This window comes from Herpailurus yagouaroundi, unplaced genomic scaffold, assembly GCF_014898765.1.
Source record: "Herpailurus yagouaroundi ecotype Mexico unplaced genomic scaffold, PumYag 77, whole genome shotgun sequence".
In the NCBI taxonomy this organism is placed as follows: Eukaryota; Metazoa; Chordata; class Mammalia; order Carnivora; family Felidae; genus Herpailurus; species Herpailurus yagouaroundi.
The window spans coordinates 97111910-97132090 of NW_024412388.1; the positions used below are offsets into that span (position 1 = coordinate 97111910).

General features: G+C 44.4%; 1 protein-coding gene across 1 annotated transcript in view; it reads right to left on the bottom strand.

Annotated features, from left to right (window-relative positions):
* Positions 1-12430: 12430 nt before the first annotated feature.
* Positions 12431-20181, bottom strand: part of LOC121027704 (monocarboxylate transporter 1) — a 44849-nt gene continuing 37098 nt past the window's right edge. Inside the window, exons 4-5 of the mRNA XM_040471336.1 lie at positions 18487-19353; positions 12431-16265 (exon numbers count right to left, since the gene is read on the bottom strand). Of these exons, the coding sequence (XP_040327270.1) occupies positions 15994-16265; positions 18487-19353 (1139 nt within the window). The 3' untranslated portion in view covers positions 12431-15993. The remainder of the gene's footprint in view (positions 16266-18486; positions 19354-20181) is intronic.

The window sequence follows — 20181 nt, forward strand, 5'->3', positions numbered from 1 at the left end:
ATTCTGCTTCTTAGTATGCACCCAGAAGAATTGAAAGCATGGTCTCAAAGAAAGATTTGTACACATGTATTTGTAGAAGTATTATTCACAATAACTAAATCATGGAAGCAACCCAAGTATCCATGAATGAATGGATAAGTAAAATGTATAACGCCATGTATATACAATGTAATATTTTTCAGCCTTAAAAAGGAAGGAAATTGACACATGCTACAACATGGATAATTTTTTTTTTTAACTGTGTATTTATTTTTGAGAGAGGGAGAGAGAGCAGGGGAGGGGCAGAGAGTGAGGGAGGCACAGAATCTGAAGCAGGCTCCAGGCTCTGAGCTGTCAGCACAGAGCCCGACAAGGGGCTTCGGCCCATGGACGGTGAGATCATGACCTGAGCCAAAGTCGAACGCTTAACCAACTGAGCTACCCAGGTGCTCCAACATGGATGAATTTTAAGAACCTTATGCTAAGTGATATATGAACAGTCACAAAGACAAAAACTACATACTTCCATTTATATAAGATACTTAGATTAGTGAAAGTCATAGAGACAGAAAACAGAATGGTGGTTGCCAGGCTAAGGGAGCAGAGAGTGGGTATTATTTAATGGGCATAGAGTTTCAGTTTGATAAGACGAAAAGAGTTATGGAGATGGATGGTGCTGGTAGTTGTACAGCATTCTTAATGTATTTAATACTACAGAACTGTACATTTTAGTTTACATATATTTTACCACAATAAACATAAGTGAAACAAAAAGCAAGAGAAAACATGAAATTAGGGACGGTGAAGAGGAACACAAAGGAAGATGTAACTTACAAAGTGATGATTCAGCTCTCTTGTCAGGGGGCAGGCTCGTGGATATTAACTATATTATGTTTTATAACTACCGTTTTGTTAAATTGTCTTTTCGTATGCATGAATACCGAATTAGAAAATAGAGGGAGTAAATATTAAAAGGTAAGAGACGGACAGACGGACAGACGGTCGCTTGGGCGCAGGCCCACGGGGGCAGTGAGCAAGGCCCCTGGGCACAGGACTCTGCTTGGGGGGGCGGGCGCCGCGCAGGAGCGGGAGGCCGCGGAGGAGCTGCAGCACCGCGCCTTCCCACACGAGGGCGCCCCGCGCTGCCACATCCAGCCTGGGGTTCTGGACTGGAGGAAAGCCGGGGAGGGAGCCTTCTGGGGGGTTGGGGGCGAGTAGGGAGAGGAGGTCCTGTCTGCTCCCCGACCGCCCCCCTCTCCGGGTTCTTCGTGTGGTCACCCTCGAAGAAGGTCAGTGTGAAGTCCCCCTGGCAACTGGACGCACAGCCTGTCTTGAGGCCTGAGGAATTCGTGCGCATGTGTCGCGGCTGCCTAGTGGGGGAGGGGAACGTTTGTTTATTGGGGTGTGTGCAGTAGGTAGGGGGTGTGGGTGTGGAGGTTTCCCCGGGGATGTAGTGGCGAGTGGGAGGGGGCGTGGGGGGGGGGGAGCGGTTCCTGCCTGCCGAGGGCTGTAACAAGGAGGGGAACCTGAAGCAAGAACTAGCCCAAGTGGTAGGCTCGGCGCTCCCTCCCCGCCGGAGTCCCGGGTCTGACCGCGGGGGAGATCAGCCTTTGCTTTCAGCACCCTGGCTGGTTGGAGGTGGAGGGCGCCCTCCTCAGCCCGGCCCAGCGGGATGTACATTGAGAGCTTCTCGGTGGGCTTGCAACTACCCAAGCCTTCTAATCACCCATCAAAGGCTATGATGTCCCCCGACTGCCAGGCACCGAAGCCCACCCAGTCCTGCTGCTCCGGGACCTGGTGTGACCAAGATGCGTCCAGGGGCACAGTCCATCAGAGGTCTTGTGACCCAAGAAGCCACTGGTTCTCACTCTGACCAGAACATTGTTTTCTCTCGAAAGCTGCCTGGGGCCATGGCAGGGAGCCCGGGTTTGGAAGGGGTGGTTGGGGGGGGGAGGCCGAGCGGGGTGGGGTGTGTGTGTGTGTGTGTAAGGGTAGCAGAATATGCCACCCCAAAATATGCCTCTTGTCCTATGGATTATTTTGAGCTGATTATTTTGACGAAGAACAGACACCGGAGAAACTCCAGAAACCGTGGAACTTACTCTTTTGAACGGGAAATTTAGAGGAAATCTCTAAGTCTGTTTCCGTCTCCGCACTGGGAAGAGAAGATATCTCTTAAGTCTCCAGAGAAGCTTAACCAATGGAGGGAGCAGTGATTTAAATCTGCCTAACAAGCTTTATCCTTGTTTACCCTGCTTTCCCTGCTAATCTGCCATACAGACCTCCCCCCTCTCACCTTTTTGTTCTTTTGTCTTTAGCTGAAGATGGTATTTAAGCTTCTGGTTTAGGCCACCTGCGAGGGTTAACTTGTTTTTCTCTTGTCCCAAATATACACATGAGGTATACATGTGAATAAACTTGTTTTTCTCTGGCTAAACTGCCTTTTATTACAGGGGTCTCAGTCACGAACTCAGAAGTGGAGAGGAAAAATACTTTTTCCTCCCCTGCCTGGGAGACAGCTACCAGGGGCCTTAGAGGCTTCTCTGTCTCCCCCCGCCCCGCCCCCCCCCCATCCCCTTGGTCACTGGGCAGCTACCGCACATGAATAAGCTCTGCAGGCTGTACCCTGGCCTGGCGTCTCAGCCAGGGATTGGAGAGCATTAGGGTTGCTGGAATTAAACCCAGGGTGGGAGCCCCAGGCTAGTAGGCTGAGGCCCTGGACAGTGTCCCAGAGCAGGATGAGGAAGTCCTGAGGTTTCTCAGCGCCAGAGTAGGAGAAGGACTGTTCCTAGGGTCCTGAAACAGGTTGGGGACAAAAGCAGGATGTTGCAGGGCCTAGGAGACCCCCTGCGGGGGAGGGGTGAATAAGGACAGAGCCTCCCAGGGCTCCCATCTTCAATCCCTGCTGTCGTGGTTCAGGCTTCTTCCCAGCAGACCTTCCCTTCCTTGGTTCTGTACACTTCGTCTCTTCCAGGAGCTTCCATTCCCAGGCCAAGCCAAACAACCATGAGAAAGATTTGAGAGAATAACCTCCTTCTGGGATATGACTACTCTAGGGAGCAGCAGGACCTAGCAGCGCACAGGGGGTCCAGGGAGCAAGGCTTAATTACCATGTAGTCATTTAGAAAAAGGCATTGGCATCAGGTTTGGGTTGGTTAAAATTCTAGTTCACCGACCTAGTTAGCCATGTGACCCTAAATGACCAAATTTCAGAACCTAACTGAAACTTAGTTTCATCATCTGCAAAATGGGAACAATAATCACCTTACAGAATTATGGAGATTGAGAAATTAGAAACGTAGTGTGTTCGTTCATTCCATCAATAGTAAACGCTGTTCCTATCATGGTTTGCCAGTGCCCGGCCTCCCTTCTGGGCTCAGACAAAAGCAATCCTATAATTTGCCTGCACTACTGTGCTACTGCATTGGTAAGGAGTTAATATATTACCTAGGCAATAATGGGCTAATATCTTCCTGTTAACAGCCTCTGGGAAAATGCCTTGGTTCCAAGGAGTGAATCTATTGAATGGCAGACAGCCATTCCTATCCGTGAATGTCCTATCCGTGAATGTGCAGATGGATCTCTCCTTCCATCTGGGCCTCATGGCAGATGGAACGCAGAACTCTGTGAGGAGAAAGAGACCAGGGGTGGCTGCCTGTTCCAGTAGAGGTTGGGACCCAAGGGCTTTGTCTAAGGTCTGCTGATTCCCCTTGTATCCTTCTATCATAGGGGGTGAGAGGTCATGGGTCAAGACACCTCCTACACAAGGAGAAGAGGGAAGGCCTGAATGTGGGCTATGTATCCACAGCTTCTCCCTGCCCACATTCAACCTCCCATCCCTACTCCCGAGTCTCTTAGTCATCCAGTTTAAACCCCCTTAGGTGAGACAGGGAGAAGCCTCCCTGCTTCCTGGCACATAATAGCTGCTTAATAAATGTTGGTGGCATTGAATTGCATGTAGGCCATAAGGTTCACGGGAGGGAAGAGGCTTTCTGTGAACTCAGCTTTCAGAGGCAGGGAGCCTGTAGGTGGGCACCACCCCAGGATCAAGTGCCAGGAGTCGGTGGGGGCCCACCCTTCTGGGTGTAGCTGGTGTTGAAACCTGGCAGCCACCCCAGGTTTCTCTCTGCTCCCACTCTCACCCCCACCCCCTCCCGGTTGCTCCGCCTCCCTAAACTCCCAACAACCTGCCTTGTCTTTTCCCTAGTCCTCCTCTCGGCAGCCATGATCTTCAGCCCAGACAGCTGCAATATCATCATTGAGATCTTTGCCCACAGTCCTGCCCTCTCCAGCCTGCAGCACAAACTGCACTGAAGTGATATTTCAGAAACCAGAATGGTGATTCTCTCCCTGCTTAAATGCCTGCTATGGCTCCCCATTGCCCATAGGATAAACTCAAATTCTTCAAAATGATGTGGAAGCCCCTTGAGGTCTCCAGTTCCCTGCTTTCCTCTCCAATTTTGTTTCTTACCCACTGCCCTCACTCATCACCCTGTGCACTGGTCAGACTGAACTGTCCACTGGTGGAAAATGCCAAGCACCCCCCATCTTCCAGGGGTTTGTAGATATACATATGCTCCCTTAAGACTGAAATAGCATTGTGTCTCTCTCTCTCTCACACACACACACACACACACACGCCCTTTGTTCCCTCCTACTTAATTTGGATTTGGTTAATTTGTAGTTTTCCCTTTAAGCTTTGCATTAGACTCTGCTACTACTGGAAAGCTGGCTTTTACCATTGCGCTTCCCACCCCCAGACTGGCCCAGGTGGGCCCCCTGTGCTCTCAGCTCCCTGTGACCCCAGGCTTTTCGCACACACGGTTACACCAATCACTTTCTTTGATGATTCCAGTCTCTGCTGCCCCTGGAGGGCCATCGCATCTTCAGGGTCAGGCCCTGTCTTGTTTGCGGGTGTATCTCCTTGGGCCTAGCCCTGAGCTGCCACGTGGCAGCCACCCAGCAGCCATGTAGCCGTCACCACAGGAGCCTCACCAGAGCCGCCTCCAGCCAGCAAGTGCTGTGTACCTGGAGTGGTGAGCGCTCTCCAGGCTTAAAGGTGCTTGACCTCATGGGACTGAGGGACCCGGTCCCACCTATTTCCTGTCCTTTGCAGGTAGAAAGCTAAATAAAGCTCCATTTCCCAGACTGCCTCCTTCCAGAGTGGTGGGTGCCTATCGTGAGCCAGCGCTGAGACCCTCACGTGGGACTTGAAGGTGGAAGGAGCCAGAGGCCGCCTTCCTGTGCCTTGGCCGCTCCCTTCTGACAGGCAGGCTCGTGCAGACGCACATCCTTTCCTGCACTGGTGTCCAGGGTGCGGTCACCCCTGGTGGGGGAGGCCCTGCCTGCTCCCCGGATCACGGCCATGTCGGCATGTCCCCTAACGCCGAGTGCCCGAGGCAAGCTCCGGACGCCCACCTGCCTTTGCTGCTCAGGCCAGGGGAGCAGATCCTCTCAAGCCTCAGCCTCCCCTCCTCTCCTCCCCCATCCAGCCACTCCAACCATCCCATGAGCACCCAACCCCCTGTATTAGTCACTTTCTGCTCAAAATACCCATGGCCAGAGGGTAGTAGAGCCAGGCTCTGAACCCAGGTGTCTCTGAGTCCGGGGCCACCACACCCCCTTGCTTCAGTGGAAATGCTTTGAGGTGTGCCAGGTGCCCGACGTGATCAACGTGGTGCCCACACAGTTTGGCTCTCTCAGCAGCCTCCCTGCCCCACACAACCCATCTGAGTCAGCCCCAACCTCTGGGACGGTCCCCAGGAACTGGCCCCACTTGTGCTGCCTTCTCAGGACCCGCCATGGCAGTGAGCCCAGCCCATGCCTGTAAGCCCGCCCAGCCACTTCCCGTGGTTAACAGATCAGCAGTGTTCGGAGAAACACTTCAGTGATGGGTGCAACATCAAAAGAGGCAGATGGTACGGTGGAGGTGCCACCAGGCCTGTGGGTCAGGAGGGTAACATGGGTGGCACCGCCTTGGTGAACTTACAGTGCTTTGGTCTTGTCGGTATCCCAGGGTTGAATGGAGCTCGGAGCCTGACGGACGGTATATACCAGAATTCACAGGGAGAGTATGGCAGGCACTCAGATCGAATGTTCCTGCCGACGTGCTGAGTTTATCATCTCCTATCAGGTAACTAAACATATAGAGGAAGCCAAGCGAGGAGAAAAGTAAATCAACGGAGTTGGTTGGTGCTTCGAGTATGTCAATGCTGCCGGTCTTTAGCTGACTACCTCTGAGGGCAGAGCAGGGCAGCCAGTCATCCAGTTTCCTCTCCCTGGACAAATCCTCTGGAGTCCCCATTCATTCATTCTTTCTTTTTATATATTCAACAAATGAGTCCTATCAGATAATAAGCAAATTCAGATACTCCCTGCCTCACAGACCTTAAATTCCAGAAGAGAACACATTGTCCTGAGTTTCCTTGTTGATTAGCCCCCTTTCAACAAACTGCCTTTCAGCTGGCAAGGACTATGTTCTATGCAATGGCTTTGGGCGCTAGTTCCCGAAGTAAGACTTTGGAAATGCTTCCGGGTTGCCCCTGCCCATAGTGAGGACTTCCATTCCCAGAGATTTGAGGGAACTCACCCTACTTCTACATTGCCACCCATCTGGCCAGAAAAGTCTGATGAAGAGCAAGAGCAGGTCTGACAATGAGCGTAGAACAGATATTTTTTCATTGATGTCTTGGAGGCTGCCCAGAGGCTCCCAGCAATCTCCTGTCTTTGGTCCTTCATCAAACCTGGGCCCAGCAATTTACTTGAGTTTCTAAAGTTTGGCTTGTGGGTTTTAGGGCCCTCCTCATACTGTGTTGTAAGCCTTGATCTCCTTTTATTGCCTGCAATGGAGTGCTTCTTGAAAACAGAGATCAGGCTTCATTCATCTGTCTTTCTAGCCTAGCCCAGGGCCTGGCATATGGTCTATGTTTAACACCTGCTTGCCAGTCATTTCTGCCATGGCCCCACACAGTGGACACTGTTCTCCTTTAAGGCTACCTATCTCTACCCAGCTCAAATGTCATCTCCTGCATCTCTACCCAGCTCAAATGTCATACCCACTGTCCTCTACCCAGCTCAAATGTCATCTCCTGCAGAAGCTTCTCCGGCCCCTAAGATCAAAAGGGATCAAGGAGTTTGCATGTTGCTCCCTCTCATCTTAAGCAACTCATAGCTGGTGGGGTTTGGGTGTTTAGAAAGGCAAAAAATAGTGCAGCTATTGTGGTAGGAAAAATTGTGAGGTTTTACAAATGGGCAAAGGATTCCTGGGTGTTCTCTTGATGGGATGCTGGGTGTTGTCTAGGGTTCCAGGCCACCTGGTTCTATAGGGACGTCTGCATCTGTCTTCTGCTGGGCTACATTTCAGCTCTGCAGAGATGGAAGCTAACCTGTGGAGGGCTGACAGTGGTGCAGGTGCTCCCTGTCTGATGTATGACGCAAATTGTTCCTGGTTCATGGCAATGCAAATGCATTTTGTCCAGTAGAGAATAAATCTCCATAAATCCAATTCTCAGTTGAAACAGTTGTAAGACCTTACTGGTTCCCTCCTTAATAAGTTATATAAACATGTGCATTTTATAACTATATGAGAGTTATTTTACCATTTTGAAAATTCTTCTTTGGCAGAAGATCTAGAACAGAGGTGGCAAAAATTCTTACTGAGCATTTATTCTGTCAGGTGCTATGCTAAGGGTCTTACAGACATTGCCATATTTAATCCTCATGGCAACCCTATAAGGTAAGTTCTTTCAGCCCTTTGTCTATTAGTGCATATTTATGGATGTATAAAGTGTGGCCTAGAGGTTAAGTAACTTGCTTAAGGACTCAGAATTAGTAAGTGGCCTACCTGGAATTTGTGCCCAGAGACCTGGGACTTGACACAGAATCATTCTCGGTGCTGTAGACCTAAGGGCAATTGAAAACAAATAGGGGAATCAGCATGGCCTCCTTTAAAAGACATGAACCAAATTGCAAAGGATGAATAGGAGTTGGTGCAGAGAGAGGAGGGAGGGGTTTCCAGGCACAAGTCAGCATGTAGGAAGGCAGGGAGGTGTGGAACTAGAGCCAGCATTACTAAGAAATTCAGCTGGCTCAAGAGCAGGGTGCGGCTGAGGACTGGCAGGAGATAAGACTGAAGCAGTCCACAGGTGCTGATAGCTGACCGAGAAGGGCTCTGGGCAGGGGTCAAACTGAGATTGGACTTTAACCTCAAACTACAGAATATTAGGCAGAGGAGTGACATGATTAGATGAGTTTTATTATTTTTATCTTTATTGCTTTTATGTGAAGTTATAAAAGCGGCTGAGAGACTGCCAAAAAATCATTTTGGCATCAGTGTTGAGGTTAGATGGGGGGTGGTGAGAACAGAGGTAGGGAGGCTGTTAAAAGACAAGCCTATGGCAGGGGAGAAAGAGGAGGGGATGAAAGGAGAAACGGGAAAGCTGTTCAGTCTACCCATTTGGGCAGCTGAGGAAGCATGTGGGGGTAGGAATGGGGAAGGGGAGGGAGGGGCTAGGGCACAGGCAGAAGTTTAGGAACCCTCTCCAAGTGCCTAGCTCACTTGACCCCCTACTGCAGGCCTGATCTTGCTCATTCTCAGCATTTGAGAAACAAGATGGTACCTGGAATTTAAAAGAAGGGTTGTTAATCAAAAGTAAAGCTCCCCTTTTGAGAAGAGTATATAAATAAACAGGGCCTGACATAAAAGCACCCAGGCCTATTTTTTTGGTCTTAAAAGGGATAAAAAATAAAGCAGTGAAAAAGGAAAGAAAGATGAATCACAACGACAAGAACCATTAGAAGCCTTCTCTTGATAATTATTGATGTACAGATTGTTAGCACACCAGGTGATTTGTAATCCCAGCCCAGTTCTCCTCCTGGCTTCTTAATGGCTGCTGGCCACTTCCTCTTGGGACCCGGCCAGGGTAAGCTCAGGAAGTGCAAACTTTTAATTCTGGAATTAGTAAAGCATATTAGGAAAGGAAATCCACTAGTGAAGAAATCACATTATGAATTCCAAAGCCAAGGAAAAGGACTCTAAATTATATTGTGAATACATTGGGGACAGGACCATTTTACTCCTTTTGGTGTAGGACCCAAGTGATTGGTTTGGTCACTGTTCCAAGATTACCCAGGATTCGGCCTCTTCCATTAGGTACCTTCAGCTCTAGCCACTGAGCTGTCTGCAGTCTTGCTTTGCACTCTTCTGACAGCAGGGGAGATGCCCTGCTGGGATGAAGACCCAACTAAAGGGTATTTTCCATTACACCCACCTCCCCAGGATTTTGTGTGACTCAGATGATAGAATATACTTGAAAGGCCTTTGAAAACTCTGATGAGCCATACATATGTTAGCAGCTGTTTATTCCTTCTTGTTCTGGTTGGTGATTTGCCACTTGCCACTTAATTTTTAACACTATGAGCTCAATGTAATGCTACTATATACCCAGCAGCACGCCAAGTACTTCCACACTTAATCCTCACAATTTTACTATGTTTATTTTACCAAAGAGGTTCAGAGAAGTTAACTTGCAAAGAAATATACTTTTTGTCCTTTTGAGGGCCCTCTTGAGGTTGGGTTAAAGAATTCCCCATGTTCTGCCCTACAACACTGACTACACAGTCCTTCCCACTACACTAGAAGCTGTGAGTGCCAGGAATCAAATTTTGCTCACTGTTATTATCTCCTCTATCCAGCAAATAGGCACAAGATGGTTTAAAAAAAAATACTGCTACTTTCCTTAGAACTTACTGTTCACAGTCCTTCTTCTGCCACTAGAATGTAAACGCATGGGAAGACCTATCGTGTTTTGTTCATGGTTGGATTCTCAAAGCCTAGAACAGTGCCTGTGACATAGTAAGAGTCCAATAAATACTCGCTGGTAAATAAATGATAGCTGTGCAGACAAGCAAATTCTCCTTTGTGTGACATCAATGAATTTTTTTTCGATGCTGATTTCGGTAAGATAACGCTTAAGACTGCAACATTGTGATGTGGGTAAGTGCCGAATGCTCTAGCTTTCTGAGTTAAACATTCACTTGCAGCTAAATGATGATCAGAGGGGGAACTACAGGAATGCTGTCCCCAAGAGCACTGTCTCCAGGAAGACAGCACTGGAGGCTGGCACAGGCAGCCTGTGGACTCTATGCTCCACAGCTCTGGTCCAGCAGCAGCAAGATCATGCCTTGAGAGCACTGTGCTCTTGAGGTCCAGGTCTTACTCCCCTCCCTTTCACCAGATGCAACTATCGAAGAAACAGGAAAAAATAACCTGCTTGTAATAATCATCAGCTTCATTTTCTTAGGAGTCATGTGTCAGAACACTTCTAGATCAAATGTACTATTTTTTCCCCTCTGTAAACCAGTAGTATCTCCTACATTAAATATTTTCTTTTAGTATAAAAGTTATCATTACATTAAGAAAATTTAGGATATGGAAAAAAATATAGAAAAAAAATATAGAAAAAAAAATCATCTCTAATTATGGTCACAAAGTGATTAGCCTATTTGTGTATGTTCTTTCCCCCAATGTGAGTGTGTTATAGGCATTATGCATATATATGTGTGTGTGTATATATACATACATATATATGTATGTATATATATGTATGCAGTGTATATAGATGTATGTATATATGTATGTATATATATATGTACGTGTGTGTGTGTATATATATATATATATATATATATATATACACACACACATAGACAGACATGTATCATAGTAGTTTGTGTTCTGCTTGTTTAACATTGTGCCATGTTTATACCACAAGGACATCATAACCATCCATTTAGTTACTGATATACACCTTAGGACTTTCCAAAGAAATTGACAATTTCAAAGACAGACATATTTTTCTTACATAAATTCCATTATCTGGAATGTGATGTGAACTCATGGCACTTGACACACATCATGAAATGTGTCTCATATACTCTGTCAATATGTTACACCAATTTATTCAGCCACCAACTGATAATTTATAACTTAAATCATGTTATGTATATAGTAGGTAAAAACTAAAACCTCACCAATTTTTCAATTTGCATTTAAGAACATTGGTAGGGGGGCGCCTGGGTGGCGCAGTTGGTTAAGCATCCGACTTCAGCCAGGTCACGATCTCGCGGTCCGTGAGTTCGAGCCCCGCGTCGGGCTCTGGGCTGACAGCTCAGAGCCTGGAGCCTGTTTCCGATTCTGTGTCTCCCTCTCTCTCTGCCCCTCCCCCGTTCATGCTCTGTCTCTCTCTGTCCCAAAAATAAATAAATGTTGAAAAAAAAAAAATTAAAAAAAAAAAAAAAAAGAACATTGGTAGGGACAGACAATTTTAATCACGACTAGTTATGGCTTAGTTATATTTCTTCTTTTAGAATCATCACAAATATCAAGAGGAAAGCTTTATGTGCTGCTAGTCAGGCATCTCTTCCTTGGAGACAGTGTATTGTCAGAATATCAGGAGTGCAAGGGCTTTGAGATTTACAACCCTTTTGCTCACAGAGCTAGACATGTATGTACCAACCTTGTAAATTGTTCATTTCACCCATTCATTTACCAAAGAAAGACCATTACATTTACAAGAATAAAAGGGGGATCTAATCAGAAAGGAGAATCTGATAATTTAGCTAATATTCTTATCTTTAAGAGTCTCTTCCAAACTATCCTCTCCAAGTAAGGATCCATTTTGGGAATTAGAAGAGCTCATTTTTTTCCCCAAGACTTTTTTTTAATAGGTATTTACACTTATTAAACTCTTACTTAACACCAGCTGTCAAATATCAACTAACCTTCCGGACAACTCTGCCGGGGGGGGGGGGGGGCGGTGCGCTACCAATTATTCTTAACCCCTTTACAGAAGAGAAAACCTGACCCTTATGGAGGCTAAGTAATTTGTGTGAAGTCACACAGCCTCAATTTGAACCCAGGTGGCCTATACTGTTAAGCAACCAGCAGACTACAATTCCGTTGCTAGCTATCCCTGTCTCCTCTAGGCAAGTCAGGGTAAAACTCAGCAAAATGCAGTAGATTAATGCTGTTCAGTTGAGGAGAAAAATAATCTACACATACACATGGTACTTTTTCCAACTACTCTCGTTTGAAAGCTTTAGTCACTATGGCCCAGACTGAATGGGGGAAAAGGGGAGACAGAATCTAAAACGCTAAAGCTAGAACACATTTCAGAAATGATGTACCTGAAATCCCCTTAGATGCTTCTGAACTCTGAAGCAACCTGGCTTCATTGCTCACATCTGGGAAGCCAGGCAAGCTTGGGCTGTCGCTTCCTGTCAAGAACTGAAAGAATTTTCATATTGACACAAGTCTGTCATTAACCTCTTTCTTCATGTCTTCCAGGCAAATGCCTGATCTGATTATTAAAACAAGTCATGTTGCAAAGGTGGAAATCTGCTGTTCACCTTTCCTCGTCTTTCCAAGCAAAATGGTGGAGGGGCACATGGCTACCTGATTATTAAGTTTATTATACTATGAACCATTTGCTAGGGAAGGTAAAACCCAGATATTTAGGTTTTTCACACAAACCAATACCCAATTTATCAGTCTGAAATTCAACACAGTAAAACACTGGCTCATACAAAAATATTAAGTGGTTTTTGACAAAACTTTTTCCTTTTTAAAAATACAGGATTAATATTGACATACGTATCTATAATACACACATAAACTAATTCAGATAACCCAAGAATTCAGGACTAGTCATCAGTGTGATTAAATCAGGGATAAAACACCTCTGAATTTCCCATAATTTGTTTTACCATCATGTTTTCCTGAATACTTTTTATAGAAATTATTCACTTATCATGACTAGTTCAGATAATTTAAATTCTCAACAAACTTGTGTAGAGCATGAGAATATGGTCTTGTCACCATGATAATCTGCAACTGTCCAACCTATCAGCTTCTTAAGTAATTTCCCAGCTTTGGCCTGGGAGCCTGTTTCAGAATATACTCTTGAACAGAGCCAAGCACTACGACTACCTAAGAGCTGTATATGTCCTGTGACTTACAGAGGGTGTGGCACAGAGAAAAAGCAAATACAGGCAGGTACTTTTTGCATACATCTATTTTCCCAAAGCAGCCACTGAAACCATGTGAATTGGAATAAAACTTAGTCCTCACACGGAATAAAGGACAACAGACAGAATCAGAAAGCTCGGCTGCTTCCCAGTGTTGAACATAACCTACAACACAGAGAAAATTCACGGGGACTGTTAGCAAGGAAGACGGCACAGAGTAGGCCTGTATCAGGTTTTAATGTTGGCTGTTACCAAAATTGATGTTGAATAAATAGCTGAAATCCTCCCTCTTTAGGGGGAGAAAGTTAGGGTTGGACTGGCAATAAAAAGTTTAATTCCAGCTTGGAGGCGGTTTTCAACCCTTTTTGCTAATGAGTAGTGGTCAGTCTGCATCACAAACCCCTCACCTCACTAAAAAGATTCAGCTATTGAACAAAGACTAAGCAGGCTCTTAGGTACGGATGTAGCTCAACTGTGATGGGAGTGATGGGGTCCAGGACAGGGCTGCCCCAAATGGGCTACTTTAGCATGTGGATTATTTGAGCTGAAGGCCACCAATGCCTAACAGACTCAAGAACCTTTTACCTCCCTTGGTACTGCCTGAAAGAATTTAGACAGGGAGTCTGTACCAAGGAAGAGAACTATTACCAAAGTTAACTTTTTTTTTTTTAACATAAGAGTTCTCCACATGGCATAGTTTACCAAACATTTATTCTTCCCATCTTTCTATAAATTGTTTTTATTCCTTTTGAAGCTGAAGACCCCTATCCCCCTTCTCCTTAGCTCAAGATGGCTTGTAAGCCTTGGTTGCCTAATTATTTATGATACTGTCAAGTCTATGTGAAGTTCCCACATGTATGAAATTAAATTTTTCTCCTATTAATCTGTCTTAGGTCAATATAATTATTAGGCCAGCCAAAGAACCTAGGAAGGAAGAAGGGAAAAGTTTTCCTCCCCTACTGGGGAAAATAATCCTGCACTCCTCCTCCTCCACCCTACCTCCCCTTCCCATTTCCTTTACTTATATTACCTCACTGACAGTGATCCTCGTTTTTATGGAAGGGGAAAGAAGCACATAGAGGTTATGGACTCGGGGCCATGGAAAATAGCAGAGTCCCAACTGGAGCCGAGCCTGCCAACAATCACAGCAGGCTTCTCCCCTAAAATGCCTCCTCCATCTGCCATGACACTCAGGCACTGAAAGGGAGTTTTCATTGTGTCCTTAAGTCTAACTGCTTTGGATGCTTTCAGAGAGGTGATTTCAAAATTCCCCTCTTCTTTGCCTTAAAGAAAAGATGAAAGAAGAAAAATATAAATAAAATTAGCAATATACACAATTCCCACAGCACATAAGCTAAATGATTTAATATTAGCAAGGGCCAAAATGGATCTTGATACTGAAAATAAAGACACACTAATACTTTCTCAAGAAAATAAACATTTGGAGGGAGAAACATTTCTTAAAAAAAAGAAAAAAAAAGTTTATTTGGAAAAGCCAGCCTCTTACACAAAAGGTTTTGTACCTATACTTTCTTTCACTGTGTCAATTACAATGATATTTTTAAATTCACGGAATATAATTTATCGAGTGTCTATCATTATCTTCTTGCGCCTTTTAGAAGATATTAGGTTAAAAAATATTTACAGTTTTCATTCTGGTCCATCCTCCCTATCCTTATATTAAACCCATTTCTCTACTTCTCAAGTAAGTAAAAAGGGTCACAATATCTTTAGGTTTGTGTGGAAAGTAAGAATGTATCCAATAATTGTAAGCAAAACATAATTTTCTGTCAGGCCTGAGAAAAAGAAAAGGAGCAACTTTCCTCCAAATCTTATCCTTATTTGTTTGCCTGGGGCCAAATTGCTCTGGCTTTCTTTAATTAGCAAACATTAAAGAAAAAAACCCAAATATACAAAGATTGAATATCTCACACGCAGCTCTAAGACTGACACAGATATAAATGGAACCACTATGAATCAATGGGGGGATTCCAGGAAAATCATTAACAAAAAAAGATTCCAAGTCTCAGTTTAACTGAGGTTTTGGTAAAACTGAAGCTGAATTCAGCTGCTGTTTGAAATATCTGTCTGCATTTAATTAGATGTGTTGTATTTACTAATAAGGAGGCACAAATACATAGTTTTGCATATTTTAAAATTAACTTTTACACTGAAAAATACTAAGTGACCTCAAAGGGGGCAATGGCCTATAACCACTCAAAATGCATCTTTGAAAAGGGAAAACAGTAATGTAATGAAATCAATTCTCAAACACTAATAATATTAGCATCCCAAGAAAAGATTCCAGAGAGGTGCTGATGAGTACAATGTGTCTAGAATGGCCAAGATGTTTCCAAAGCTTTATGCCTTAAATTTCCTAAATATATAGCTAGCAGGCACTATGCCAGGCAACTATTGATGCTAGGAAAATATTTTAGTCAGGATTTTATAAAATCCCAACTTGCAACGAATATTTCTACTTATAAATCTTCCAGTGATGATGTATGACACTATATTACAAGTAACAATGAAACAAAGGTTAATTTTAAATTTTAGATTGGTCTCAAACAAGTTAGTTGTTACTCTTCCTTACAATGTAACACTTAGATGAATTCAGCAGAATGGCTTAAAAAGTTAAGGCTCCCTAAAGAGTTCTAAAGACTAAAACTTAAGGCACATATTATAATCTTCTGGACACTGGTAAAAGCTAAGATTTAAACAAACAAATAAACAAACAAACAAAAAAACCCCCATACTACTTCCTTCTGTCATTCTTTGCTAACCACTCCCTTCCCAAAGGTATGGCATTTTAAATTCAGGCTACTGGTAAGGAGTGAAACAAAAATTCCATCACTGAACACCTGGTATGATTTCCCACACAAATGTCCACTATTTGCATTGAGCACCACTGCTGGATTACAGGCCAGTAGAACATTTTCAGGTATCTTGGGTCACAAGCTGCTCCATTGACCCTTGGGCCCCACACGTTTAGACTGGACTCTCCTCCTCTTTGGGACTTCCTTCTGTGTCTTTCTGCTCTTCAGATTCTGCTGTGTATTCTTTTGGCTTCTCAGCAGCATCTACACTGGTCTCCTCCTCTTTATTTTCCTTTTTCTGCTGCTTCTCTGCTTTCTGTTCTTTCGCCACAAGCCGATAATTGATGCCCATGCCAATGAAGAGATAGATGCCTGCAATAATTAGGATCACACCACACGCCCAGTATGTGTATTTGTAGTCTCCATAGATGTCATTCAGACGACCTGAAGATATCCAAAACACAGTTATGTGGGCAAAAGTGAACAAGTATACCTTTCCCAAATGAAGCCGAAGGATCTACTCAGAAAGATGTCAACCAATCCTCAAAGAGCCCATAAATGACAAATTAGTCTAAAAAAAGAACTGCTAAAAATTATCTCATCTTTTATGTCACACTTGGGTTTTAGATGGCCTTGCATATTTTGTTATTTTTAGCAACTTGAAAATAACGAAATCTTTCCAAATTTGAGCCAGGAAAGACCTACAGATCATCTAGAATCAATTCTCTGGATTCACAGTGGAAAAATTTGTTGCTCAAAAGAGGTTTAGGAGTCTTGCCCCAGGCCACAGAGCTAACTGCAGTCTCCTGGCCAATGCTCTTTCGCGGACATCAGCATTTCCCAAAGAGCGGTCCCTGTGAACACTTGGCCTGTGCTATACAATTAACAGCAACACCTTTCCACCATTCGAAGTGCTTAATCCTCACAACAGGCAGATTCTGTCATCATTCCCGCTGTATGATGTACAAACTGAAGTACAGAAACCTTAAGTAACTCGCCCAAGGTCACAGAGCTCATAGGTGAAATAACATGGCTTTTAATCCAGGAAGTCTGACACTGAAGCTGCACCTGTAACCTCCTGAGTGTTCCCAAAGTCAAACTTAGGGAATGGCATAACATATTCTTTTCTGGTAAAGATTCACCACGTGCATATTAAATAGGCTTTGCAAGGTCCTCTGGTAATCTATCAAACTTGGGGTTTCCAAAAATGTTTTGGCCATGAAATCCTTGTTACAGTAAAATTTATTAGCATCTCACCCAATTGGTTAGTTAAGGAATAAACACCCAAGAAGACTTAATACAACCAATTCAAATATGATTCCATATGCTTTTCTAACTCAGGACATCGTTCATTCAGCAATATTTATCGGGCTGACGCATACACTCGGCACCGGGCTGCTGGCCCTGAGGATAAGGGAGAGCAGAGGAGAGAACATCCACAGTTCAGTGGAGAAGAGAAATGTTAATCAAATAATTAGACAAGCCGTGACAAGGAGTGTTTGAAAGCAGAAAATAGGGGGTTGGGAGCAGCAAGCAGGGTCAGGAAAGCTTCTCTTACAGTGTAAATGAAGCAGGGACCTAGAGGAAGATGGGACCCATCTAGGAGGAGGGGATGGGAGAAGGATGAGGCCAGAGCACAGCAAGTGCAAAGGCAGGTGGTAGGAAGCTGGGGTGTGAGAGGGGAAGGAGGAAGGGCGGGGCTGTTGGAGCAGAGAGAACAAAAGGTGAGTGACAGGAAATGAGGCTGGAGAGATTGGAAGCCAGGCTGGGGGGCGCCTTGTAGGCCACAAGGGAATTTGCTCTCCACCCCAAGAACAATGGGAAGCAACTGGAAAGATCTCATCAGCTGGAATATCGAGTTTGTATTTGCCTGCAGAGTAGAAAACAGATTGTAGGCTGGCTAGAGTGGATATGGGTAGACCAGTCTGGAGGCTGCTGGAGCAACCTAGATAGGGGACAGGAACTGTGGATGGGGTGGTGTTGTGACAGAAAAAGTGGGCCAACTAGAATCACTGGATATGGGGAGGAAGAGAGCAGTATCAGAAGGAGAGCTATAGGTCTTCTTTATGTATCCTTATTCCCCAAATCATACTTCTAATAAGTACACATCTTCACTAATTTGTTATCTAGTGAGCTATTAACTGAAAAGATAACCTTAAGAAACAGTTCCCAAATTATATACTCACTTACTAGCCATGTGATGTAAGGCAAACTATCTAACCTTTCAAAACTTCTATTTCTTATGAAGTAGGAACTATGACAGTCCTATTTCATAGGCTTATGAGCTGTAAGAGGATACAGAAAATGTTTAGGACAGTTCCTGGTAAACCAGGAGCTCACATGGTAGCTATTATCAGAGGTGTTGTATTTTACATGTTTCCTACAATAAGCACCTAAGTTTTATGAAGATAAAACACTTCAAAAAAGAATGCCATTTGTAAAAATACTGGACTCCCCTTTCAACTTGATGGTTCAATGCAATTTGATTCTGTAAGGACCTGAGCAATTATGCTGTGCCAAGCATTGTGTCAGCACTGAGGCTACAGAGATGAAAAATGCTCTCTGCCACCCAGAGGCTCAGTAATCTCTGCTTTTTATCACCTTCCCAATTTTCTATGCCTGTTTTATGTTAAGAGGACCAAAGAGGTAGTAAGGCATACTATACCTAAAAGTGGCGGCCCCAAGAGGACAGGACAGCATTCCACAATGGTCACCAATCCCACAGCGCTGGAGAACCTCTGGGGTCCAACAAGGTCCATCAGTGTTTCGAATAATACGGAGCTGAGCCACCCAAATGCAAATCCAAAGAATCCCGCATAGACACAGAACCCAATGTAGCTGGAGGATAAAGGTGCTAGCAGATGACACACTCCATTTGCAATAATAGAAGCAGCAAAAAAGTACTGAACTCGAGGTCTTATCCACTTTGTGTTGGCTACAAGTCCCATAGAAGGTCTGGCTACCATATCAACGAAAGCCAGAATGGAAAGAAGGAAGGCAGCCTTCTCACTAGAGTAATGTTTACTCTTGCCATAATTACTGAGAAAGACCAAAGGAGTAAATAGTCCAAAAAACATGAGCACATTTCCGGAGAGGTATAGCAAAAAGCCTCTGTGTGTGAACAGAGATAAGTCCAGGAATTTATTAATTGTTTGGAAGACTGATCGTTTCTCTTGTTTGGGGTTTCCTCCAATAAGATCTGTATTTGCATCACCTACTCCCTTTTTTCCTTCAGATTTTCCAGCATCCTGAAGGGATTCTTTAGACCTATCTTTCCCTGCGTTGGTTGGCGGGGGCCCTATCGGTCGCATCAGGGCACCAGCTACACAGCAATTTAGTAGGAGGCCCCCAAGAATTAGGAAGCTTCCTCTCCAGCCAAAGATACCGAAGAAAGCCTGATTGAGGGGGGCCAGGGTAGAGAGAAACACAGGGCTGCCTGCCATGGCCAGTCCATTTGCCAATGGTCGCCTCTTGTAGAAATACTTGCCAATCATGGTCAGAGCCGGATTCAAGTTGAAGGCAAGCCCAAGACCTGGGGAGGAGGGTTAAAAAGAATCACATACTATAATAAATGTCAGCAACGTATTTGGAATTACTTAAGAAAACAAAGAAATTAAAATAAGAGTTATAAGTAATGCAAATGAGACAAAAATCCTCACCATTACAGGATATACTGTATAATGGTTTAAAGTGTGGTATCTAAAAGCAGACGTATGTGGGTTCAAATCTCAGCATCGCGACTTGCTGGTAATGTCGGACATGTGAGTGTCTCATAATACGTAAAACAGGTGCACAGTGCTGTTGGTTAAAACAGTGCCTGGCATTGCAGTCTGCACTCAATAAATGTTAGTTATTTTTATTATTGTTTATAGTATTTGAAGGTGAATAACTATTTGTCTAATCTCGCAAAACCACCTGAGGAATCATTGTAATGACAGAAAAATCATTAAGTGGATAATTATCAACTAGAGACAAGTTTTACAACAGAAAGTGCAACACAAAATTATTCCTTTTATAATAGCACCAAAGGGGCACCTGGGTGGCTCAGGTGGACAAACGTCCAACTTGAGCTCAGGTCATGATCTCATAGTTCATGAGTTGAAGCCCCACATCAGGTTCCTGTTGTCAGTACAGAGGCTGCTCCCTCCCTCTCTGCACCTCACCTGCCCGTGTTCTCAATCCCTCTCAAAAATAAAGAAACATTTTTAAAAAATGACTTTACAATAGCACCAAAAGTAAAAAATGTGCAATTTTAATCACTGCAACTGTGTAACTTTCCTAAAGGGTCAGAGAATGAAAACACACACACAAGCGCACACACAGTTTTTGGACAATAAAACACAACATCATCAAGACGTCA